This window comes from Notolabrus celidotus, chromosome 2 (assembly GCF_009762535.1).
Source record: "Notolabrus celidotus isolate fNotCel1 chromosome 2, fNotCel1.pri, whole genome shotgun sequence".
NCBI lineage: Eukaryota > Metazoa > Chordata > Actinopteri > Labriformes > Labridae > Notolabrus > Notolabrus celidotus.
The window spans coordinates 31,785,897-31,813,348 of NC_048273.1; the positions used below are offsets into that span (position 1 = coordinate 31,785,897).

A 27,452-nucleotide genomic window follows, 5' to 3' on the forward strand; every position below is an offset into this window, starting at 1 on the left:
CCACATTCAAAACACATGCCTGTTAGGGTAATGATCACTCTAAATTGCCCATTGTTGTACGTTTGGGTATGTCTGGTTATCTGTCAGTGTTAGCCCAGTGATAGGCAAAGAGCAGGATTAGGATCCCCACTAAACCACAAATGGGAAGTGCTATATTATACCATTAAAGATTTTTCTTTTTCAACTTATATTTATTGCAGAACTCTAGAAATAGATACCCAAAGGGCTAAAACAAAAAATATATGTAATGAAAGTTAAAGGAAAATAAGTTCAAGAAGCAGCCAGACAGAATTTTCACAACAACAACAATGTATTTTATATATTTGTGATTTTTTAATTTAATATTTGAATTATTATTATTTTTTAAATTATTATAATAATAATATCAATCATAATAATAATAATAATAATAATAATATTAATAACAATAATAATAATACAAATAACAATGTATTTTATAGATTTGTGTATTTTCAATGTAATACTATTATTATTATTATTATAAACAATATTAATATTATTATTATTATGATTTATTTTATCTTTTTATATTTTATTCTGAAAAGGGACTATGTATAACATTCAACATGACTATGTCCATTTCAGCTTAGATAAAATAACACTTTAATGATCCTTGGGGGAAATTTGGTTGGTGCCTTTGATTCACTTCTGCCAAAGTGAGCTTAGAGCCAATTAACCTCACCCCTTGGTCGGTTACTCTACATATGCCATGGATATTGCATGAATACATGTGCATACACTTACCAGTGCACCAGTGTCAGGTTATGACAGTTGACAGTTTTTGCATTACAGTCATGTTTAGCATGCAGTCTATGAAGCACTTCATTCCCTACAAAGCCCTGTAGGAGGAGACTGTTTACATGAAACCTATCGTGGTGAAATATTAATGATTTCAAGCGACTAGTGTATTTACTTGGAACTATTCAGTAGGTAAACAACATGCATCTGACACTAACTAATGCTTGGCAATATATAGAATCCATGTGTTGCATCAGCTGACACACACATCATGTGCAATAAACTCAATTAGAGCTTACATGGAGGAGAAGTCGGTGTCTGTGTGCATTGGAGTGTGTGTGTAAAATTGTGCATATCAGCACCAGCACATATGTTGAGTTTGTACACAGCCAGAAGATGAGCACACAAGAAAAGCCCTGTACTTGAGCACATTCTTACTCATAACAAGGTTAGAGAGAGGCTCTTCAGTTACAGTCCATGCAGTGTGAATGTGCAGCAACACATGGGAAGTCTGTAGCAGAGCAGAGAAGGTTGTTTTAGCAAGACACATGCTTCTTCCATTTCCTGTATGTGTGTGATATGATCAATATGAGGAACGGATGCACTAGTTTTAAGCTTTATTGATCTATAAAACTGTTGTGTGCACCAACAGCCTTTTCACACATCTCTGTGGGCTTGTGAATGCTTGTGTCCCACACGAGACGCTTACTGCTTGTCCATCTTTTTGTGCAGAGGTAGAGTATTTTTTATGAATAGAATAAAGCCTTCAAATGACCCCACCAAAAGAGTCTTATTTGTCCAGCTTTATAATGTTAGTGAGCACAGAGAGATCTTATGTTGATCAAAAGAATTCCTTGTGTCCTGTAGGTCCAGGCTTTCTGACACATAGGCCATTTAAAGAAGGAGTCTTTGGACAGCGCCCTCACATCAAAAATGAAAACTGATTCATCAGTTCCTCGTAAAATGTGAAATTTTGAAGGTTGTGGTCACAGAAGCCAATGAGTTTGGAAGCTCTGAAGCTAAAAGGCCGGCTTTGAGTTACAGTATGCCCTCTGTTTTGTTGGTAAAACTACTTTGCTTCCTGTTTTCCTCTTTCCATGTGGCTAACTCTCAAAAACTGAGCAAACACTTCTTCTACAACTTCAGTTATCTTTTGAATAACTTAATAATGCAAAATTGGTGGGGCATCCCTTTGGAGTATTCTAATTTCTGACCTTACCATCATTCGGGATCCAAGATATACCAAACATCTTAAACTGCTGTAAATGTATCACTGGGATCACGAGGAAGAGAGCCCTTACATCACAGGTGACCCTTTTCATCCTGTGTATTCCCAGTTTGAAATGCTCCCATCAGGCCGGCGCTTAAGACTGCCACGAGCCCCAAAAAATGTTCACAAGAACTAAATTGTCCCAAGAGCAATTCAACTATTAAATTCTTAAATTGTATAGCTCAAACCCAAACCCAACTTTTCTATGAATGTTGTATTGTTTATTTGTCTGTGTGAGGCAGTTCTAAAGTCCAAAGTATTCCAAGCAGCATTGTTTTTGACCTTGGTGAACTATGCTGCATATTTGAAAAGAAGTTGCATTTTTAGAGGACTCTGTTTTGACTCCAACATCTCGTCATCAGATTGAAATGTTTGGATGCACCATAGGAATTGGAAAGAAGTGAGCATTCCAAATGTTGGTTGGTTGTGGCCAGTGGCTTGAGGTTAGCCACTAGGGATGGGCATTTCAAGCCATAATACTATTATCACTATAATCTCTGGCATCTATTTGACGGTTACTTGAAAAATGCAGCGACTGTCGCTAATGTTTTCTTCTTCTTTTACTATTTAATGCAGTTAGCATTCTTTGCTAGTGCGGTGAGAAGGAATACCGCATTACAACCAAGCACCAGTAAATATGATGAAAAATTTTACTTTTAAAATGAGAAAATATTCGAAGTAACTCTTCGATTTTTACTAAGTGAACGTATATTCAAATATCAAAAATCCTTGCCCATCCCTATTAGTCACTAGCATAAAGCATCTAAACCAGTACTGCTGAATTGGAAACAGGTTACATTTAAAAAGGCGCACATATCACAAGTTATCCCATACTTTTTATTTCGATTGCCTGGCATTACATAAAGCCAGGCCATTAGCATTACATAAAGCCAGGCCATTAGCATAGCTGGAAAGCTTCCTTCCACATTCATGTGAAAGGATCCCTACCATATCAGTTGAGAAATTAATGAAAGTGAGATTTGAATGTTCTGTATCCTCATGGCTTATAATGGATATGACTGGAAAAACGGAAATGGCACTTTTAATTCCTTTTTGTTTTCCACTGTAAAAGTCTGGTTGTTCTTTTGTAATGCCATTTTGGGACAAATTCTGAAAGAGTTTAGTCTCACAGCTCCTTCAAATGAGCCACAAATCAATCTCTTCTCAGTGAGGGGGTCATTACCGCTGTGCAGAGTGTTTTCATGTTGTTGTCTTTAACAAGTTAGTGCGGGTCTCGGGTGACCAAAGAGCTCTTCACTGACATATTTATTGCTGGTTACTGATCCATTAGTTTGTTTTCCAGTTTGCAAAGGGTCCCCATGGGAAGAAGGATGAATAAATAAAGGGCTTTTGGAGAAATCACCTCATTGTCTCTTCTTCCTCTGCAGACACATCATGACTGAGCTGATTGAAACAGAGAGGCTGTATGTGGAGGAACTGCAGAGCATCATGGAGGTACAGTATGTCTTCTGGCCTCAGTATCATCCTGCCATATTTTACACTCCCTCGACACATTAACTGCAGCTTGAGAATTATCATTACTTCAAAAAAAGGTCCTATCAGCTTAATGTCACATTTCAAATAATTTTGTATTTCCTATATATCCAGATTAATAAAAGCAGTACTTAAGGGTCTTCGAAAAACACCTAAAAAGCCTATAATAGTGTGTAATTTATCTAGTGGCACACTTGACTAGTCACAGGTCCATGTGACAAGTGAGAAAAATGATCAGAAGAATTAAATATTTATAAAATAAAATAAAAAGAACCCAAGTGAAAGATTAATACATATCCATCATTTCAAGTGTTTAAGGGTTTTGTTGTGTTTTTGGCCACGTTTTACAGCAAGCAGCATTTAAGAAAACAAATGTACAAAATCAGAAACATTTTTAAAAGCGGTAAGACAGTTTTACAAGTGATGGAGTATTTGTAATAGTCTCAAAACAAATTTACAAATGACAGATTCTGATGGAAAAGAAATGTACCAAATACCTGAAGTGATCAGTGATTGGTTTGTTTTGGTGTAGAGAAACAGACTGTCCTTTCAAAATAAAAGCCAAGCGTTAATTCTGGATATTTTCAACCAGATAATAAGAGCAAAGAATCCCAGTTTCCACTCAGTCATTTTAATTCAGATTAATAGTGGAACACTATTAAGTGGAAATTGGGATTTTGTTCCTAATCTCTGATTGAAAATATCCAGAATTATCTCTATTTTTTTCAAATTTCAAATGGCTGATATTTTAAAATTCCAAGTTGTGGTGGGCTGGATTACATTATGAGGTTGTCTACTATTAGTCTGAACGATAATTAATCAGTGGAAACTGAGATTTGTTCATAATCTCTGGTTGAAAATATCCATAATTATTGCTATTTTTCAAATTTAGTTTGGCTTTTATTTTGAAAGGACACATCAGAATGACCCGTGATTTACAGGACAGTCCCTTTCTCTCTCCCAAAACAAACCACTCTCTTGATCACTTTTGGATCACTTCTAGTATTTGTTACATTCCTTTTCCGTCAGAACCTGCTGTTTGTATTTTTGTTTCGGGACTGATAAATATGTTCTGTCGCTTATAAAAGTTTTTCTGATTTTTGAAAATTTGTTTTCTTAAATGTAAATTTGTTTTGGCCATGTTTAAAGTGTTTTGTTAATCATATTTTGTTTTATAAAATGTAAGAATGTTTTCCCAAAAAAACAAATTTGTCTTCAACTTTGTAAAAGTGTTTCATCCTTTGTAAATTCGCATTGCACTTCCCAGCCACTGTCCATAAGTTCCCTTCAGCTCCTTCCCATATTGCAATGATATGCTGGCCAGGTTAATGGGTCACTGTAAATCACCTGACTGATGAATCAACTATTTAGGAAAGTTTATAGTGAGCTTCTTGATTCTTTGTGAATTAAGTCATTGCATACTGCCCTAAACATAAAGTGAACAAACTCCATATATTGCTTAATTTCATTTGCACTTATATTTTGAAGTGTCTTCCAATAGAGGGCTTGATCTGATCAGTAATACTTTGCAATCATAATTTATTCAGACAAAGCATTCAAACATTTGTTAGGCTCCCTCTGATTATTCTCAAGCAGTATTGTATGGTTTTCTAGATGATAGAAGAAAATCAATTGATTTGTATATTTCTGACACTGACATTGCTCCTAGGATTGGATTTCATCAGCGATTCTTAATGCAAATAGTATTTTATCCAGATATCAATAGCACGCGACTTTTGTTGCATCCTTGAGGTTAGTAAGTGCATTGATTGCTATTTAGTACAAAGAACAGTGTGATTCTTTTCCTCATCAATTCAACTTTCAGACTCCTTGCAGTGTATGAACTCAGCTATGATTTGCTGAGTTGAATATGTCCACTCAATTTTATATTGGATTACATGAGCATGAAAGGTTGAACTCCAGCAGGAGTGCATTGATTCTGACAGTAGAGTATATTGATTACATGAAACACAGCTTAAAGTGTTAGTGTAAAATAGTCTATTATTCATTTCAATCACCCGTGGTGGTCAATACTCGGATTGAGATGGGCTGAGGTTAAGAATCTTGATCGTCTTATGCTCTTAGGTTGAAATGTTTAGCCGGTATATTTCTCAGTGCTGGACGTTTATTTTTGGTTAATTTGCTTTCTACTCTTTTTTTCCCTCTGTCTTAACATTCCATCCTCCTTACGGACCTCCACCCCAGGGTTATTTTGCAGAGCTGGATAACTCAGAGCTCAGCCACCTCATCCCTCCCTGCCTTGAAAACAAAAGGGATGTACTTTTTGGAAACCTGCCAGAGATATATGAATTTCACAACAAGTAAGTGGACAAAAGGTCAAATAAAGGCTACATTTTCCAGAGTAGTAGTGAAAATCTATCAAATAAAGTGTGTCACATAAACGCTTGGAGCCTACTTTTATTCATCAAGTCATCACAGATGGTGTCATTTATTGTGACGCATTTTTACCAGTTCCCCAAGTCCTCATTTTACCTGTTATGTTAAATAAAATAATGTAATTTGAATTAAAAAAATAAAAAATGTGATTCCCTGTCACTAGGTTTTGGTATCTTGATGTCTACATGGGATCAGTAGAACAAGTTTTAAACAACACATTGACTATAGCTTTTATGATGATCAAAGCAAACTGTTGATAGTTAGCGCCACAACCTAATATAAGGCAACATTAACATCTTTTATGGAAGTGATCCTGTCCACTTTATGAGCTCAAGTTTAATATTCTCTACCCTTTCAGCTTAGTTATTGGCTGTCAGGAACTCTAGAGAATAATGTTTGGCTATTGAGCAACCAGATTTTGTATAATGCGGACAAGCTAGCTCCTTACGTTGTGTGTCTGATACTAGGGGCTGTGCAGGAGTGCATTTGTTTCAGCAGTTTTTATTCACTAAATTGTTCAACTTTTTTATTTACTACTGTGATAATAGTGCAAGATAGAACCAAAAAGGGTTGTTTCTTTTTCTAGCTAGCAAATCTTGGTTTCACAATATGGGTCGCCATTTGTAAAGTTGTGCACATGGAAAATAACAGCAACACTTCTCCACATTTAGCCCCAAAACGTAGAGCTGGGCGATATTGCAAATGATGTGATCACGATAAGATATTTCATATCAGTCGATATCGATAATTATCAGGATAAATATCAAATTGTTACTTCATTTAAACGTAAAGTCAGATTTTTGCCCCTTAGTGAAAGTTGAAGACGGTTTGTTAGTTTGTATCTGGATTTAGTTCTCTGATAAGATTCTTGAATTCATAATTTTTGACAGTGCTATAAGGTAGCAGATCTTTTGTGTAAGATGAGATTTTTGTGAACTTTTAGTTTGTAAATTCTTATTTTTTTCCAGATAATTTCCATAATTTAATCTAAATTTACAACAAAGAAATATAAAATTGTGTACTGTGTATCAATTTAAGAGTATTGTTTCCAACAGCACCCTCTCTCTTTCCAGTAGTTGGGGGGTGTAATTGCAGGTTTAGATATACATTTTCATTGAACATTTGTTATTTATATTGAGAAAAATTATATTACGATAATTATCATTATTGAATTATCGCCCAGCCCTCATAATAATATAGTGTGAATTTTTAAGTCACTCATTTCTATCACATATAAAGCAGTTTTGTGATCTTCTTCACATTTAAATTTGTTTTATATATTGAAGTTACAATTACTGTTACATCCAAATGCTATAATTCTAAATGTTAAATATAAATATAAATGTTAATTATAGATGTTAAATGTTGCTCTGCGATCCTAAATATGCAGTTAATATGCAAATTCACACTGCTGCCTAGCGGAATTACCAAAATAAAAGCTTTATCAAGTGATACAGACTTAGCAATAGCTACTTAGCTTGTCCGTACCACAGACTGGATCAGTACTTTCTCTGAGTGTTGTGAAATATCTTTATGGCCTCTAAAAACAATTTTCCAACATTATTACGGCAGGCAGTCCACCAGTAACTTGTAGGAGTCGATACTGACTTACTATGGTTGGGATACCTGTATTGCTTTATGAAGCTTTTATTTTGGTAGATTGGCCACTGCTAAAAACATGCTAATGTGTTCAGTTTTATAAAGATTACCATAAAAAGTTGTATTTTGCTGTTTTAACTCAAAGTGTATTGTGTATTTTAAGGTTGATTATACAGGAGATGGTGTTGAAGAAGGGGGTCATATTATGTTGCTATTAAATTATAACTAACAATCTCAGTTTCAACATTCATGCCATTTGCTAGATGAGTGAATTACCAACATTTTCCACACATTATGAGTGCTGCTGCGGGGAACTTAAACAGAAACATAGGTCCAGGAGACAGGGAAGCAGCCAGCGTGTTTTCACGTGCTTCACATACAGAAGAAAATGTCTGTAGTCTAACGATAGTTATTGGAAGCAACTGTCAGCAATAATTCCCAAACATCACAGGCTTTACAGGCAGACTAGACTCCCTGAGGGGCCTGAAACAAAGAGTTCTTCCTTTTTTTCCTTCCATTATTTATCTCCATCCTCTCTCTTTTTTCTTGCACTTCCTTGTGACTCTCTCTGTCTGGATCCTGTTTTTGTCTTGCAACTTTTCCAAACTCCTTCATGTTTTTTTTCTTGCCCTGTTTCATCTCTTTGTCCCAGGTGAAGCCCTCAGTGGATTCTCTCCATTTGTTTTGTAACTCAAGGGGCCAAGATTCAAACTGATGTAGGCCCGAGTTATTGAAGGAGTACTTTATCAATTCAATACACCCTCCTATAAGGTTGGAAGACTCAAATTAGTTAGATAGGCGGGATTTGGTCTCACAATCCAAAATAGACTCACTTTTATTCACTACAATGTAAAAAGTTTCAACACAGGATCCCAGACGTCCCCCAATGCAATCAGTACCATCTCCTTTTTGAATCCTCCCTGCCTTTTGAAATGCCCACATCTTTGCCATCTATTTCCATAGTCTGAGTAATTCCACTGACTAATCTAGCATTTCTTTGTCCCCCCGACCCAACCCATTCAAAAATTAACAAAAATGCAATCCCAACAAAGTCCCATTCAAAATGTTAAATGGAAAGAGCCACTCTCCCTCCAACAAAGTCCCATTCAACATGCAAATAACAAAGCATCTTCCTTCAAGCTTCTCAAGCCTAGCCTCTGCAGGATTCTAGAAATCATCTGTGCATGTGATGGAGGAATGCACAGTGCATGTAGGGGGCGTGGTCTCAATAGCCCTGCAGTAAGCAGTGTGCTAGGTGCATGTGATTGAGGAATGGAGTAGATATTGAACTGTACTTCTGCATGAATTCTGGTTGTTTTAGTCAGGATTATGCTAAAATATATTTTCCCCAACTATATTTAAGTTCCCTATTAAGAGCCAACCTTCAATTTAGTAAATTCCTGGTTTATTCCCATAAATTCTCGTTAATTCCCATGGAAAGTTTCCAACTTTGAAAATTCCCGGAATTTTGCAACCCTACACATGACCCAATAACACTTGAAGCTAACAACTCCTTTAACACATAATGGCTAACTCACTTTTATCATTAGATAGAGACTTTCAGCACATCAGATTATATTTACTCTGCTGTCATGCTCATCTGCTTTTTCATAATTCATCTGCAGGACATTTCTGAGGGAGCTGGAGATCTGTGCTGAGAAACCAGAGATGGTAGGAACCTGTTTCCTAAAAAGGGTGAGTTGCTTCACAGACCTTAAGTTTACATTTCAAGCACATGAGTGTTTGAATTTTAGCTGACAATTTCACTTCAAAATGTACTTCAGTGACATTTTTTTCTATTATTGTAAGTACATAAAGTAACTTCACGGATAACACTATTTTTCCTTAAATTATGTATATCATAGTGTGATATTAATGAATATAATATAGACTAAATGAACATGTTAATGACTTCTGTATGGATATTATTAGGAAACAATATACTGTATACACTGTAAATGTATAGGGTGCTTGCAAGACACAATGGTTGTATCCAATGCAACCCAGTGGCTAGCACATAAAGGTAATACTATTCAGTTTGAATCAGAACTGTCATTTAAATGTGATATTATATAGTTTGCAGTTGTTTTGAAATGTACACCATAAACATATATTGGGAGATATTTGTAAAATACAGATAACATTTTACACTCCCTCAGCAAACAGATGGGTTAAAATAAATATATTTGTATTGTCTTTTTCCGTATCAATTAGTAAAATTTGATGTCATTCAATTTTTTTGCAACACAAACATGGCTATTTTTTTCAGAAAAGATTGTACTTTTGTACTACTCACTTGAAAATTAGACCTTGAACTACTCACGACCAAAGTCACCTTGGTCCAAACAACATTGAGTCTTAAAACTAGGGTTGGTAGTCACGGAAAACTAGAATGAATTTGAATGTAGCATTTCCTTGGGACTCCATCTAACCCCTTCCCCCCCTCCCCTTGGAGCTCCTCCAAAATGGCGCCCCCGCTCATACGCATGAGCACCATTGATTCCCAACCATATGATCGTGACTGATTCAAAACCGGTCCTCAGCACATCGTTTGTGTTCTGCACTACGGCAACTAATTTCTCACTCAAACAAACATGAAATGTACGCACAGGAGGCGGGCAGAACGGCAGGACAGGATTTGATTGGTTTCATAATTTGGCTCCTGGTGGCAGGGATTGGTTGGTGTTTTCCCAGGTTTACTCCGGCTGTAGATAGTGGCTTTTTCCACTCTTTTTAAGAACACATTATGTATTGATTGCCATCAGGACATAGAGATCATTTTAACAAGCATAACAAAAAGTGTATCTAAATCTGACTACCAACCTCAGCTTTAAGGAGTTGCATTTCCATAATGTTCACATGTAATAAAGATAATGAGGCTGTTGCCATCAGCTCTGATCTCATGAGACTGAGAATGAGCAACAGGAAAACTTTAGTGTACTTCTCATTTTAATTAAAAGTAGCATCCTGCTTTGTGTGTTATTCCCTTGTGGAACAAATGATCTCTGGGTCATTACAGACATTCTACTTTTCTTTCCATTCCTCCAGCATGCATACATTTTTCCTCAGGGTAATGGGTATAAAGGTACAGAATGAGTCAACGTGTCAGCAAGTAGAGCGCTGACTGACAGATATTTCATGTCTAAGCAACAGTTAAAAATTGGCCTGAAAAATAGTACAGCTGACACAAGGCCCTCTCCTGACTCCAACATGTCTTTGTGTTGACAGAAAGAAGAGCTCCAGGTGTATGAGAAGTACTGTCAGAATAAACCCCGCTCTGAAGTCCTGTGGAGACAGTGTGGAGACAGTCTCTTCTTTCAGGTAAGGCACATGCAATAGAAGTGGAAGATAGAAGGAACATCTATCTGTATTTGTTGTTATGATTAACAATTTCAGTACCCGTTTCATCTTTTTTAACATTCATACATTTTCCCAATTTGTATAAGCACAACATCAGGGAAATTTTGTTGTGATATCTGAGTCATCATTATAAGATAGTTTGTCGTCATTATGAGATAGTAAGTCATCATTATGAGATAGTTTGTTGTCATTATGAGATAGTGAGTCATCATTATGAGATAGTGAGTTATCATTATGAGATAATGAGTCGTCATTAAGAGATAGTGAGTCATCATTATGAGATAATGAGTCTTCATTATGAGATAGTGAGTTATCATTATGAGATAATGAGTCTTCATTATGAGATAGTAAGTCATCATTATGAGATAGTTTGTCGTCATTATGAGATAGTGAGTTATCATTATGAGATAGTGAGTCATCATTATGTGATAGTGAGTCGTCATTATGAGATAGGGAGTCATCATTATGTGATAGTGAGTCGTCATTATGAGATAGTGAGTCATCATTATGTGATAGTGAGTCGTCATTATGAGATAGGGAGTCATCATTATGTGATAGTGAGTCATCATTATGTGATAGTGAGTCATCATTATGAGATAGTGAGTCATCATTATGAGATTGAGAGTTATCATGAGGAATAGTGAGTCACAATTTTGGGATAGTGAGTCATTATGAGATAGTTAATCATCATTATGAGATAGTGAGTCGTCATTATGAGATAGTGAATCATCATTATGAGATAGTGAGTCATCATTATGAGATAGTGAGTCGTCATTATGAGATAGTGAGTCATCATTGTGGGATAGTGAGTCATTATGAGATACTGAATCATCATTATGAGATAGTGAGTCATCATTATGAGATAGTGAGTCATCATTATGAGATAGTGAGTCGTCATTATGAGATAGTGAGTCATCACGATGAGATAGTGGGTCATTATTATGACATAGTGAGTGACCATTATGAGATTGAGAGTCATCATGAGGAATAGTGAGTCATCATTGTGGGATAGTGAGTCATTATGAGATAGTTAATCATCATTATGACATAGTGAGTCATCATTATGAGATAGTGAGTCGTCATTATGAGATAGTGAGTCATCATTATGAGATAGTGAGTCATCACGATGAGATAGTGGGTCATTATTATGACATAGTGAGTGACCATTATGAGATTGAGAGTCATCATGAGGAATAGTGAGTCATCATTGTGGGATAGTGAGTCATTATGAGATAGTGAATCATCATTATGAGATAGTGAGTCATCATTATGAGATAGTAAGTCACCATTGTGAGATAGTGAGTCATCATTATGAGATAGTGAGTCATCATTATGAGATAGTGAATCATCATTATGAGATAGTGAGTCATCATTTTGAGATAGTGAGTCTTCATTATGAGATAGTGAGTCATCATTATGAAGTAGTGTCATAATTATGAGATAGTGAGTCACCATTATGACATAGTGAGTCATCATTATGAGATTGAGAGTCATCATGAGGAAAAGTGAGTCATCATTGTGGGATAGTGGTGATGTAACTTAGATGGTTTCCAGCAAAAGTGAATTAATGTTTTAAACTGAATAAGTCTTACGTGTATGTCCCTTGACAGTTTTTCTGTGATTTTGACAAATCTCATTCAATTGTATATCATTATTTTCCTAATAAGTGGGGGTGTTTTCACATTTTTTTAAAATTGCCTACTGTGGCTTTAACTAGTTAATCAGGTCTGACATGCGTCCCTTTCCAATAAAGCATGTTGTGTGTTTCTAACAACAGGAATGCCAGAAGAAACTTGACCACAAGCTTTCTCTGGATGCTTACCTGTTGAAGCCTGTCCAGAGGATCACCAAATACCAACTCATGCTCAAGGTAACTGCTAACATACTGTACATCATGCAAGTCACAGAAATTGTTTCCTTTTCATTGGCCCAAGGTGCTGTTGGAAGAGACTATTTTATCAGTCTCAATGAACGATATGTACAGTTCCTTCCGCTCTCATATCAATGGGAGAGCTCAGTCCACCGATGCAGGACACAGACAGCAAAACAGATTTTGCAGAGCAGCAGCTATGTCCCCCTTGTAGTGAGGAAGTGAGCAAGCAGATTGGCAGCAGGAGAGAAGACTGCATGTGTACGCTCGGACTATGTCCTGGAGGTTGGGAGATAAAGGTGGGCAGAAAAGATAGAAAACTGGATTTTGTATTGGCAGAACAAGCGTTTAGCTACAGATAAGGAGCAGGGATAGAGAAGAGAACATATTGATAGGCATGGAGGTCCTCAGAGCACTCCAATTCCCCCCGTTTTCTTTCAGCTGCCTGCAGGGGGGTTCTGTCAGCAATCACCGAGTCAGACAACAAGGTAGTCTCAAGGGGAGAGTGTGGCCAAGTGGTTGGAGGAGAGGCACAATCTGAAGAATAGGACAAAGCAGAGATGAGAGTGTAGGTGACAGTCAAGCAGCATGAGTGGGAAAGAGTCAGGTGAGGGGAGAGTCGATAGTTCAGATGAGGCAGTAGAGGAGGAGAGGGAGTGAAGGTTGGGATAGATAGGGACCTTATGAGTAAAAACCAAGGCTTTAGGGTTTACAGAGGGTAAAGGAATATAATGTTGAGTTAATTTTAACTGGTTTTAGTCACAGGAGTGAGAGTTTAAGAAGGTGAAAGAACATAATTAAGGTTATAAGTCTGTTAGATCTTGCATACCAAAGTTATTGAGCTCCTCTCTCTTTAACTCACAGTAGGTCAGGATATTCAATTCCAGTCTTGCTCTTTGTGTTTGATTTTAGATGTCATTAAAAGAATACCCAAAATATGTTTGACTACTTTGTGTACATTAATAATAAGGCTTTGTTCTGTGCAATTATCAGGCCCATTAGTTTCGCCTGCTCCACATAATCCCCCACAGGAGGGCTGAAAGCTTGAGCCTCATGAGGTTTTACTGTTTCACTATGGGCCCAGAGTCAGAAATACAGACAGGATAAAGACATGATCTGTAACCAATTGGAAGACGACAGACCTACCCTGATAATCTGACATCTATCTACTGCATGAAACCCCTCTAACAGTATAACAAATGTGATGAAAAGAACGTTTGAATAGACAGTGCTGACTCAAGGATTTTTTTTATAGTATCTCAGCTTTGAATAGCAGAAAGAGAAAAAACTTGTGTTGTGAATACAAGTCTGAAGTTGCATGGATGTTTGAAGTTTTGAGACATCAAAATTTGACCATATTATTTAAAGGTGATAACCAAGAGAGTTCCCAAGTTGTGGTTAGGATGAAGAGTCTTTTTTTACTTAATGTAATGGCCAGCTGGAGAAGCCCCATCTGGAATTTGCACGCAGTTGTAAGTCATTGTGAGTTTACACCCCAGGTGTTCTGATCTTGGACATCATGTCCATAAACATGTTGAAGTTCCAAAAACTAAAGGAGAACACTTTCATGAAATTTTACGAGATAGATATTGAAGTCATGAGTTATCAGAAACATCTTAGAAGACTTAGCTTCACATGAAAGGCCAAATGCACTGACACTCAACTGTAATACAATTAAATTAAATCATTGTTGGTGCTCTTTTTTCAGCTGTATGTGTCTTTACCATTGACATTACATATAATGGAAAACATTGCTCCACCTTTTCCCATTGTATGGGTTTGAAGCCAAAATATCCCATTCCAGAACGCTGCCATCTTGTAAACTTTCTGCTGCCAGAGTCTGCGCAATAGGGAATTTGTGTTTCCACAGTTACAAGCTCCGCCCTACAGCATAGCATCCCGAGGTCTTACGGAGTTTCTCTCTACGGCAGCTGTCAATCAAAGCAAACCCGGATGTAAAACCCTGTTTTTTAACCTCTAATAACTAACGAAAAAGAAACTGTTCAGAAAGAAGAGGCCTTTAACACAAAACAGTCAAATAATAACTACATATCACCCCAGCATATGGATGTGAGAAAAATTCGTATGACGTGTATTTATTTTTTAAAGTTTGACCGCAGCCCCATTCAAATGAATGGGGGAGACAGAGTTTTTGACCTGTACTGCATCCAGCCACCAGGGGGAGCAGCCTTTGTGGCAGCCTCCCTTCGAGCCGAGCGAGTTGATGTCCATTTTATATACAGTCTATGGTATTTACAAATTAGCTGGTTGGACATTAGTTAAGCACTGCAAATATAAGACCATTTCAAATGTAACTGCTCTTTTCTTTCATTTAATCTTTCCCAATAAATTTTTTTCTGACTCCGCCCTTTCTTTCCTGTCCTCTAGGAGATGCAGAAATGTAATAAGGGCGAGGGAACGGCTGAGCTGGAAGAGGCCTTAGCCACCATGCTGGACATCATCAAGTCTGTCAATGACTCCATGCACCAAATAGCGATCACTGGCTTCGAGGTGTGTAGGATTTTATCAGTCACCAGCAACAACTTTGATTTATGTATGCTGTAAAAGTGAAGTGAAGTAAGAAAACAGAGATACTGAAAAATATAAATAATCAAAAAGATAAAAATAATTGACTTTTTAAATTACTTTAGTTGTTTAAACACAGTTTTAAAGTCGGATTGTTAATTTCCATGCGTTTCCATGTTAGATTTTCAACTTAAAACAGCTTCTGTCAGCTGATTGTTTGTGATAGTGAGTGAGGTTTGAAACCTGTGCCTGAAATGAGAGTAGAGTGTCTGGGCTAAGTGTCAGTTGACACATATCATCATCATGGTTGGCATTGCTTTAAAGTTGAGACACAAGGCTAAAAAGACGCAAATTACATCAACCACAAATCTTTAAGTAGTAAAAAGATTACATATAACATATTGTTAGCCCACATAAATCATGCAGGCTAAGAAGTTTGCTATTTAGCTGACAAAGTTAGAAATGTCTTTTTCTGAGTTACTTCTTTTTGGTCTGTTAAAAAAGTGGACAAAAATGTTAAACAAGTGAAAACATTTTTTGTTATATTGTGTTGACCCACAAGAAGCTAGGTACACACTCTCCTACTTTGCAAATATTACTGATAGCATTTTTGATTTCTTCCATGGGAGTTGACTTTAGCTTCTCTGGGATTTGAAAGGAAAGGAATGCAAAAACAAGGAAACAGACAGATTTGTCACATTAGACAAAGGTGACACAATATCCTTCCCATTTTTCCACAAGTGGTAGTCACAGGAAAGATATGTCACCTCTTTACACAGAAATGTTTTCAATACTCAACTCAACTCAACTTTATTTATATAGCACCTTTCATACATAAAAACATGCAGCCCAAAGTGCTTCACAGAATAACAGACAGTAAGAAAACAACAGCAATGGTAAAATTATAGAAGGCATAGTTAAAAAAAAAAAAGAAATACTTAAAAAAGAAAAGAAAATCAACACAGTAAAATTAATAAAATAAGTAAGAGTGGAAATAAAAGTTAAAAATAAGGTAGAGTTAACGATATCAGATGAACACAATAAATAAATAAGATAAATAAATACATGTTAAAACAATGCTTTACATAATAATGATAAAAATAATAAAAATAATAATAAGAAATAAAATAATAAAATAATAATAAAAATAATAATAATGATAATGATAATGCAGTCCAGGGCTAAAATAAATTACTCCAAATTAAAAGCTAGATTAAAAAGGTAAGTCTTAAGTTTACTTTTAAAAATATACTAATACTAAAACGGTAAACTATCGTTCATTTACATGGAAAAGGCGTAGATCCTCGAGAAACGGTGACATCATAGCCCCATTGACACGTATTATGTTTGCAGTCAAATCGCCACACACAAATAACACGATGGTGTTGTGCTGAATCTTGTCTCACCCTGTCTGGATTCTTTTTCCCATAACAACCTGCTAACCATACATTATCCCTTACACAATGTATAACCTGACACTCCAATATTTCATATTTGTAATTCAATCAATGCATTTTTCAAACAGTAACATTTTGTATTTAGATTATTATTAACAGTTCATCAAACACACTTCTCATGAGTTATTGACAAGGAGAGCATGGAATGCCTCCTTCAAACTCATGCTAAGATAAACATTAACCAAAAACCTCTCAATCTTTTTGAAAGGTCAGGGAGTTAAACCAAGCTGTTTGGTCAGTAAATCATCCAAATGTGTGTGACAGAAGAAGAAGTAGTTGGATTCTTTAAGAATCATCTTCTTCATTTCTGTTTAAAGATTTCTGGGAATGTCATGTCACTACCAGGCAGTTAAACCATTTGTACAATCTGATAAACGGGCTGTAAGAACTCGTAGCTCCACTTGAACTGTACACAGACACAGTGATGTACATCATGGTATAGATCCTCAGGTTACATACAGTTGATTCTTTTTAAAGCATGGTGTAAAGTATATGAAACCAGAACATTCAGGGTGTGTCCGACTAGCTTTTGTGCACCATGTTGGCACCAGAGGAAGCTAAGGGGTTGGGTTCAGTCTCTGTGTGTAACATAATGGTGTAACATGAAACAAACCAATCAGATCGTCATTTTATCCCATTTAAAAGGAACATGTCTGATTGCAGATATCAGCCATTGTTCTTAGTAAAGCTGGCATGGGCTCATGTATCTCTTATCCTCCTGTGCAGTAAAAAAAACATAAAGATATATGGTGATGTTCATATTTGTGTTGTTTTGACTGAAGCAATCACTGCAGCAAAAAGGATAAGCGTCTTCCCAAATCAAGTGAGATTGTTTGCACATTTATGCACTTCAAAAAATAAGAAACTTGAATTGTGAATTTATACTTGATGCATTCTGACAGTTCATAAGTGGCTGTTGATTTGAGAGATTTGATCACAAGCATCAGTGCAGCTGAATTGATGGATTCCACAGTTCCCTATATTCCTCCTTAAGCCTTTTTTATGTGCTACAGCAACAGAACAAACACTTCATCATGCACATCAAGGGACACAATGCAAACTGCAGTGACAGTTATGAATGGTGCTCTAAATGTCTGTCTGTTTGAATAGGGAAACCTGAGTGAACTTGGGAAGCTGCTAATGCAGGGATCCTTTAATGTGTGGACGGACCACAAGAGAGGCCACAGCAAGGTACGACCACACACGCCTAACTGGTTTTAACAGACAATATCATATCACTCCTGTCCTTGCTTCTCTCCACTGGCTTCCTGTGTGTTTTAGAGTGGTTTTTAAGATTTTACTTACCACTTTTAAAGCTCATTTGGTTTGGGTCTCGCCCGAGCTTCATTGCAGAAATGCTGGCACCATACGAGCCATCTCACAGCCTTAGATCCTCAGGTGGGGCACTTTTGGTCATTCCAAAGTTGAGGCTCAAATCCAAAAGGGATAGCACTTTCTCTGTCGGAGCCCCTCCACTTTGGAACAAAAGGCTTGCAGAGTCATTTACACCTTTCAATCTCTTCTTAAGACTCACTTTTACAATCTTGCTGTAAGTGACTTCACCCTTTTTTTCACCCCATTATTTTAATTTTTTTTTGATGATTTATGGTTTTATTATTTATTTTTTCAGTCATTATTCTAATGTCCTAAATCTACCCTTTCCTAATTTCTTTGATATGATGTCTTCTTAAAACTTTTTTTGTCCTTTAATGCCTTTATTTACTTATTTTAATATTTATATTTATATTTATATTTATATTTATATTTATTATTATTATTATTATTATTATTATTATTATTATTATTATTATTATTATTATCATTATTATTATTATTATTATTATTATTGTATTTATTTATTTATTTTATTCTTATTATTTTTAAACTTTTAAACAATTATTTATTGATCTATTGTCTCACCCCTTTATTCTGTCTAATTTGCGTTTATACTTTTTAACCTTTTGGGTTGTATTTTGTCCTTGCATAGTTAGAATTTCTTCTCTCCTCTCTGTCTGTTAAAGGTTTATTTTATCATTCGAATCCTGCCATGCTTTGTTTGTCAAATCACTTTGTAAACATTTGTTTTTAAAGGTTAAAAGTTATTATTATATATGTATTACTCTAGTAGAAAGTCCTGACATTACAGGTCTGAATGGAAGCACTATGATAGGATGCATGTTTGTCATTTTAGCATAATTCAAACAGAGAAGTGACCTTGCAAGTATATCAACACATTTTTACTCTTCGATACAAATTCAGGGATACCTTACATTTCAGATGCATGTCTTAAGATAATCCAATGTTTTTTCTCCTACCAGGAAGCCCTGATTTCAAAGAGCATGTCAGATATCTTCAGAAGAATTTGTTATGCTCTCAATTATTTATCCCTGGCTCTAAAAGTAATTACTGCTACATGTTTTCAGGTGAAGGACCTGGCCAGGTTTAAGCCCATGCAGAGGCACCTGTTCCTGTATGATAAGATGCTGCTGTTTTGTAAGAAACGTGAGGAGACCACAGACGGACACGAGAAGACACCATCCTACAGCTTCAAGCACTCGCTCAAGGTCAGATTCACATTTATTTGTATGTAAGACTGCTGTTGTGATGAAGACCTCACTGAAATGTGAAGGTACACATGCGTTCCGAATCTACAATAAATTGTTGGTGTATATATTAGTTATTAAGTTCCTATATATGATGTGCAAGTTTTTATTTATGGTGAATTCATAGCATCATTCATCATCCCTAACACTACATGCTGTATTTGCTTTAAATAGCCCTGTTTCCTGCAACAGCAACAGCAACTCTTTCTAGAGGAAGGCTGCTGAAGAAACTTTAAAATACCTGCTCAGCACCAAACAGCAGACAGACAAAGTTAATGTCTAACTGTAGACGGCAGTCAAAAACTTACCTTTCAAAGAGGGTGACTAAAAGGGTCTCCAAAGGAATGCTAGTGGTGCTTGGTTTTCTCCTGGATGTGTAAATATGTAACAGTCAACTAACATTAAAGCCCTAATAGACTGAAAAAGGTGATAATGCTGTAGGTTGAATCTCCACCTTTAATTGGTCACAGCTTCAAAGACATGCTTTTGAAAAGTCACATATTCAAGTACTTTGTAGGTATTTCAACACAGAACTGTATTTTCAGTTGATGTTAAACTTGTACAAAAATTGTTCAAGTGTTTTTTCTTGGCATGTAAAAGGATGCAGTTGTGTGCCAGTAGTGGATTTTTGACATTTCTCCATTTAAGTCCTTTGGGGACAGGAGCTGTCATTGATAAATATGCTGTACAGCTTCTCAAGCTCCCATTCCTAACAAGGCTGTAGAGAGCAAGTTACAGAGGAAGTCATGTTTGAAAGAAATGTGGATGTATTTCAGTTTTGTTCAGCTCAACAGATCAGAGTATGACATGTGTTTCAGGATTTCTTTTATGCAGACTGAGGTCTCTTCAGCTAAGTAATGCTGAAATTCACATCCAAATACCTCAAGTAGAGTAGGGACTGTGATGACTTCCAGCCATCAGAATAGTTCACAATGTTGATTTCTGTCAACACACAAATTTATTGTTCCTCAAATCCAAAACATTGAAATTATTTGACCTGGTGGATTTTAAAACTGCACAAATTGTGTAAAAGGTAAGGAAAAATCTCCTGCCAGGAAATCTTCAAAGACTGTTCTTTGAAAAAGAGGGGGGTTTTAACTTAAGAGGGAAGTTAAGATTAAAGATGGTGAGTGTTCGGACCACAAGGAAAAGCTTTTGTATTTTAAATCTGTGGAGTAAAACTGAGGAACAGACTCAACATGGAGCTACAGCAACGTCAGAACATAATCCAGTTCAAGAAGAAGTATAAAGAAATCATTTTCATTAGGTACCAGGAGGAAGACAAGTGTTGAGAATCATAGGGGTGAGCCCGACTAAGGATTTGCTTAGTCGAATCTGAGTCATCAGATTTTGCCAATAGTCGAGAAATAGTTGAATGTTTGTTGTTTTTCCTTATTGACCCAAAGTCTGCATGATGGTGACCGCATGACAATATTACGCATAACCCTTTACAATTAAGAGACTCGTAGCTTAAAGTAAAAGGGACAACAGAATATTATAAGCATAAAACTTAGATTTTTTAAGTCTATATTGCAAAAACAACGAGGGGATGAAGGAGAGAAAACTAAAATAAGGCCACCATCTGTTAAACATGGAACAACGCGCCACTATAGAGTAAAGAATCAGGAGATATTTATACAGTGTTTACACAGCAGAGAGCAGCACTGCGGAGGGTAGTTTGTCCAACTTAAGACTAAACATTTGTATAATGTTCAAAATCAAACCTGAACCAGCTAAAGGGTTTTTAAATCTCTTAACAGAACCTTTTAAAACAGTCTTTCATCGCGTCTTTGTCCGCTTGAGTCTTTTCAAACTGTACGTGAGGAAAACCATCGTGTTTACAGGCAGAAGTGCGCTCCTTGCTTTGTTGACTCTAAATCCTGTTATAGAGAATATCCTCTCTGATGGTGTGGAGGTGGATGGGATGCTGTGGATTGTTTTTGAGGCTTCTGACAGCTTTGGGTATTCCTCCTCGTTCTTTTGGCCCCGTACAGTTTTTGTGTGGTCCGGTAATCCTTGATCTCACAGCCCTCTTCATGAAGCTGCTCCTCATCTTCATCACTATTTTTTATTGGATCAACTGAAGTTTTATTTTCTGACATTTTGAGCTGCCATGAACGTAGAAAGATTTAAAGACCAGCTGAGGTACGTCTGCTCCACAGGTCCCGCTAAATGGTCCACCTTTAATTACCAGGGGAGATTTAATTACCACTTTAAGGAGATTTAACACTTCAAGAGCTGTTCTCAGAATTGCATTAAATACGTTTATATTTATATAAAAATAGGCTATATGAGACACTATTTTTACGGGAAACAGGAAAATAATGTAAAATTAGACATTGAGCACCCCCATGGTTTGAATGGAATGATCCACGTTTCATATGCAAATATTCGACTATGAGATTGGCAGTCGACTAAGACTCGTTAGAATGAATCATTGAATATTCGACTATTTGGGGTCACCCCTAGAGAATCATGAGGGGTTTACTTTTGATTGTTGGTGTAAATATTAAGACAGGATATGAAGATTTGTTTTGTGGGAATGCACTTGTATAATGCCAGAAAATAGTGAATGAAGAGGTAGGGTTAGATAAGTTTGAATTTCTTCCTACTCCTTTTCGCAAATATGAATATAAAGTAAAATGTTTCAGTGCTTGCTAATGGAACTGATTGATTTGGGGGGGGGGTTGTACAAATATTTCCTCTTTTTTACTTGTATGGTTTTTTTTTTCTATAATACTTTTACATGTTTGAAATAAAGACATCAAATCAAAAAATCTAATCAAAATCAAAACTATACTTTAATTGCAGTTCAAGGAAAGACCAGCACCCATTCTTAGAAGCTCTAAAGTCAATGTTAAATATAGTTTTTCTCTTTCCTTTTGATAAAAAAAGACTATAAAGACAACAATACAGTGTACAAACCCTTCTGTCAGCACCTCTGACCTCCCTGTGCTGTTTTGTGACACGGTCTAGTTTAAAAGAGTAAACAATGTTTGAACAAAAGTTACCTAAACAGGAGAAATATTACTTCTTGCAGACGATGTACGGATGTATTTCTCACTAGTGTTGAATTGAGTCATTTAATGAGCTTGTGCCTGTGTTTATTTTAATGAAAGAACAAATTGATTATCTTTGCAATCTTTTTTGGAAAATATATAGAAGCTCTAGGGCAGGGAGGAAAGTGATATATCAGGGTTTGGGGGGGGAACAAATACATTCATTATAATTTTAAAAAACAGAATACTGCGAGTGTCATCTGTTTAACTTTCAATTACATGTTGTGCTCACATTGCTCAAAATGTGCATTATCCATTTTTATTCCTATTTGCAAGTCAAGCTTTGATCAAACACATCACAACAAATGATGTAACACATTCAACTGTGTGGCACGATGGTAGTTCAGGACTTTACAGGATGGTTGAATGAAAATGCACAATCTTCCATCTGCACGTTACTGTTTTTCTGTTGCCTTGATTGATCAATATATCTGTATTTCACTGTCTGTGTCTTTCTATATTTGTGTAGATGAGCGCTGTGGGGATCACAGAGAACGTCAAAGGTGACAGCAAGAAGTTTGAAGTTTGGTACAACGGCAGAGAGGAGGTTTACATCACCCAGGTATGTCTCTTCTCAGGCATATCCATCGTTTCTGCTTCATACCTTTACTCCACTTTTTCCAGAGAGAAAATATACTTTTGCTCCAATACATGTCTGACTCGGATGAAGGAACCTTTAAAAAGCATATGAAAATACAGTGCAGTGTTTGGATTGACATCTGCCTTTTTACTGTACCAAATCTGGCAGTGACTCTTTATATTTCACATATAGATGGGATGTTAGTAGATCCACTGAAGACATTTTTTCTTTCTAAACTTTTTAGATGTTCTTTTTACTTGGACAACTTTTAAAAAGTGATATACCACCAAAAAACAACAACAGCAGTCCAGAATAAGAATAAAATATAAAACAAATGTTATTACATGATTTAAGTTTGAGGAAACTTAAAAGAAGGAACTTAAAAGGAACAATCCAAGCAACATCAAACTGTGTTAGATACCTGGAGGGAGGCTTTCAATGATAATTCCACAGTCCTCCTCTTGAGGGCAGTGTTGCACCACACAGCTTTCCAACTTTACAGTTCCTCTCAGTAAAACAGCACCAGTGTAAAGAGGCTTTGTCGCATATGTGGCTTAATGTTTACTGTCTGTGTGTGTGTGTGTGTGTGTGTGTGTGTGTGTGTGTGTGTGTGTGTGTGTGTGTGTGTGTGTGTGTGTGTGTGTGTGTGTGTGTGTGTGTGTGTGTGTGTGTGTGTGTGTGTTTGTGTGTGTGTTCTCTTCCCTAGGCTCCTTCCATGGATGTGAAAAATATGTGGGTGTCAGAGATCCGCAAAGTTCTTACAGGCCAGCTAGAGGCGTGCAGAGGTACACACACACACACACACACACACACACACACACACACACACACACACACACACACACACACACTTTCACTTCCATCAGCTTGAACTTGCAGCTCAGATAAGCCTCCATATGGATTAATTTGACCAGTACTCACAAAATGATATCACGCTTGCATGCATCTATATGGTCTGTAGCCTACAGAAGGTAAATGATTTTCCAACACACATTTAGCTAGTTGCTGCAGACGTTTTATTACAATGTTTGCATTCTGGAACCGGTTTTCCATTACAGCACATCTAACTCAAACATGTGTCTGAATGAAATGGAATAACCACTCCCATGAGTTTGGAAAACTTTGCACAATTCCTATTCATATGTGCATCAGACTTTCTATTCCATTTTTCCCCGTACTGTAACTTTATCGGCATTTCTTGCTGCAACAGCTTCATTTATTTCTCTTATCGTGATTTTCTTATCAACACAACTATCAGCTCATCTTGTACTCATCATCGCTGCAATCTGGAGATAGGCTTGTCAGTCTCTGCGACCCGGCTGTCAAGCCAGGGAAATGTCCTCATTCTATTACTACTCTGACAGAAGAACTCAAATGTTAAAGCTGGGGTTGGCAGTCTCGGAAAACTATCATGAATTTGAATGTAGCATTTCCTCATGACTCCGTCTAACCCCTCCCCTCCTCCCTCAGAGCTCCTCCAAAACGACGCGCCCCCCCCCCCCCCGCTCACATGCACGAGCGCCGCTGACTTGCGACTATATGATGGTGACTGATTCAAAACTGGTCCTCACCAAAACATTATCATAGTGAAAGTTAAAAACACAAACAAACATGGCTGCTGTTAGTACTCACAACTGTCATTCTAGCATTATACAGTTGTACCAGTGACACGATATCAGGAGAAAAGTTATAACACATATAAAACTGTAACATCTCTACTGTTTGTTAAACGTGTTCAGTGTAGATGCTCTTAATTCCTACAGTGTTGACAGTCAGTGAAGGCATCAGGAGAGGTGTAGAGTGTGCGAGCTGGAGAGAGGAGAGACAAGAGGAGAAATTCTTCATTCATTCAAACATAGATTGTTGCTTTGTTGGTTGGCGTGATCACGGCCGACAGTGAGCGGTTATTAAAGATCAACGTGTTCAAGAATCGGCTCGTCATCCCTACAGCGTCCGGACGGACGCTACAATTCATCTACATTTTCTGTAGGACTTACTAAATGTCATTCATTCTTCTGCTTGTCAGAGCCCCCGTGGTGAGAGCTTTTTAGACTCTGATCCGGACTACAGTCCTGAGCAAAGCACCTCATCGGGTCAGAGGGGACAGGCCCGAGGTCGAGCGAGAGGGGCAGTAAATAGAGTCAGGGGAAGCAAAGGCAGGGGACGGGGACTCAGAGTACATGCTGGGGAAATGAACGCGCAGGAGGCGGGCAGAACGGCAGGACGGGATTTGAATGGTTTAAAATTTTGGCACCCAAAAAACGGTGATTGGTTGTTGTTTTCCCAGGTTTCCTCCGGCTGTAGATAGCAGCTTTTCTTCGCTCTTTTTTAAGAACACAATATGTATTGATTGCCATCAGGACATAAAGATCATTTTAACCAGTATAACAAAAAGTGTATCTAAATCTGATTACCAACCCCAGCTTTAACACAAAAACTTAATTTGTAGTTGTAAGAAATAAGCAAATGTATCACACTATGTTGAACATATGCAGAAATACTATGAGACATTTCAGAACTCCAGAAACTGAAGTGACTTTTATGTAAATTGTTAGTGCTACAGTCAAGACTTGTTTACTTTTCTTGCACTCATGTCCGTTCAATCACTGATCGTAAATGGCATTCCACATTCAATGAGTTAAAGAAACATCATTAAAGTTTTTCTATTAGTTGCTCTAAGCATTTCCTCCGGTGGAACTCCGGTGCCCCCAATCAATGTTGGAATGAGCGCATGGGAAGACTGCATTTCCTGAATTGATTGTAACCTTCAAAAGTAGTGACATTAAAGGGAAGCACCTGTCATAAAGCAGGATGAGATTTCCAATTACAATATTGCCACCAACAGCCAATGTGTAAGTGGAGCACACACTGCATAGTAGCAGACTCTTTCATCTTAAACCTAAAGTCACATAGTATTCAGTTGATTCCATAGACTGTATAATTAATTGACGTAGTATCCGTGACGTCACCCATCTGTTTCTTTTTTAATTTTTTTTATTTAAAGACAGGATTGTAAAGCAAATTCATAAAGCAGAAGCCTCAAAGTTCATACAAAAAATAATGAACTAACATTGTATGAAAAATCAACAACAATGCAAAAGGGAACCTCAAATGAACAATTCACTTCTTATTTAAAGAATATAATTGGTTTAATTTGAGATTTAAACCAAAATTAAATAATAAAAAAAATTATAATAAGTGACATGTCTGTGAATGAATGAGATCTTTAAAAGTAGTCTCAAAAGTGTCCTTAAGATTGGGTTAAAAACAAATGAGATCACTTTAGCTTTTCAACTTTTGAACAAAAATCTGATGAAAATATGACAAACATTTCTTATAACCTACAGGACAGAGAAGCTCTAATAATAATAATAATAGTAATAATAATAATAATAATAATAATAATAATAATAATAATAATAATATGGCACTCAAAAACTGGGTTGCACAAAGCTTTACATGGGCAGCAACATAAAACAAGCAGGTCATAAAATAGCAAAAGGCAAGATAAAGAAATAAAAATAAATAAATTATATAAATAATAAATAATAAATTACATAAAATTCCTTTAAAATAAGTCTAAAGGAAAACAATTATTTTCAAATGTTCTTTTAAAACTGTTAAAATCAAGTAAAAAAAATAACTTTCAGGTAAAATTAGGAAATGCTCTGCGGTAAAATTATGTTTTAAGAAGAGATTTAAACAAGAATCCGCAGACCTGAGGGGTATTCTAAGAAGCGAGTTCAGCATATCCTAGATATCTCCTCCTGATCTGGCTTCACTGTACCTAACAAAGGAGATCGCTTGAATCTGTCACACAAAGCTGGTTATCAACATGTTGAGTCAATCCAGAATTACCCTGAGTGCGTTCACATGAACGGGGCAGAGAAGGCAACATGTGACCAATCACAGACACGGACAGGCGGCCGTCAGCACATCCACATGAATTTCAAACACTGCACTGATATTAGAAAAATATGAAGAAGTTAAACATATAGGCTTATCCAGATTAACTTAAACAAAGCTGTGTTTGAAACATAAAGGAAGAACTGAGGGATCAGACAAAAACTGTTTGAATGCGCAAAAGACGTCTTATTTCTCATCTTAGTGCAGATCTGACTATAATAACTCTGTTTATTCATCATTATATCTGAGACTATAATAACTCTGTTTATTCCCTGACAGTGATCTCTCTCTTTGATTTCATCTTGTGTCGTGTGTAACAGTTTTAGACGTCATATTTCAGCTGCAGACCTGACGGTATCAAACTGAGCGCTGTGGTTAAAGGACTAATACAAATGAGAACATGATTCAAAGTGATAAGAACGCGCAGTTTTATATTTCATGCAGTAAAACAATTTCATCTGAATAATCTGACTTCAGACTCTGTTTATATAAGATGTCAGGAAAGATAATCAATAACTTCAGTGGGCGGAGTTTTCTCTAAACTGATCTCTGATCCTGAGCATAACCTGCTC

The 27,452-nt window shown here is 36.6% G+C and overlaps 1 protein-coding gene across 1 annotated transcript in view; it reads left to right on the forward strand.

Moving 5' to 3' along the window:
* Positions 1-27,452, forward strand: part of mcf2l2 (MCF.2 cell line derived transforming sequence-like 2) — a 120,640-nt gene that overhangs the window by 51,661 nt on the left and 41,527 nt on the right. Inside the window, exons 16-25 of the mRNA XM_034706807.1 lie at positions 3,418-3,484; positions 5,729-5,844; positions 9,145-9,214; positions 10,748-10,840; positions 12,657-12,749; positions 15,138-15,260; positions 17,843-17,923; positions 19,156-19,296; positions 22,864-22,956; positions 23,681-23,759. Coding sequence (XP_034562698.1) covers positions 3,418-3,484; positions 5,729-5,844; positions 9,145-9,214; positions 10,748-10,840; positions 12,657-12,749; positions 15,138-15,260; positions 17,843-17,923; positions 19,156-19,296; positions 22,864-22,956; positions 23,681-23,759 — 956 coding nt within the window. The remainder of the gene's footprint in view (positions 1-3,417; positions 3,485-5,728; positions 5,845-9,144; positions 9,215-10,747; positions 10,841-12,656; positions 12,750-15,137; positions 15,261-17,842; positions 17,924-19,155; positions 19,297-22,863; positions 22,957-23,680; positions 23,760-27,452) is intronic.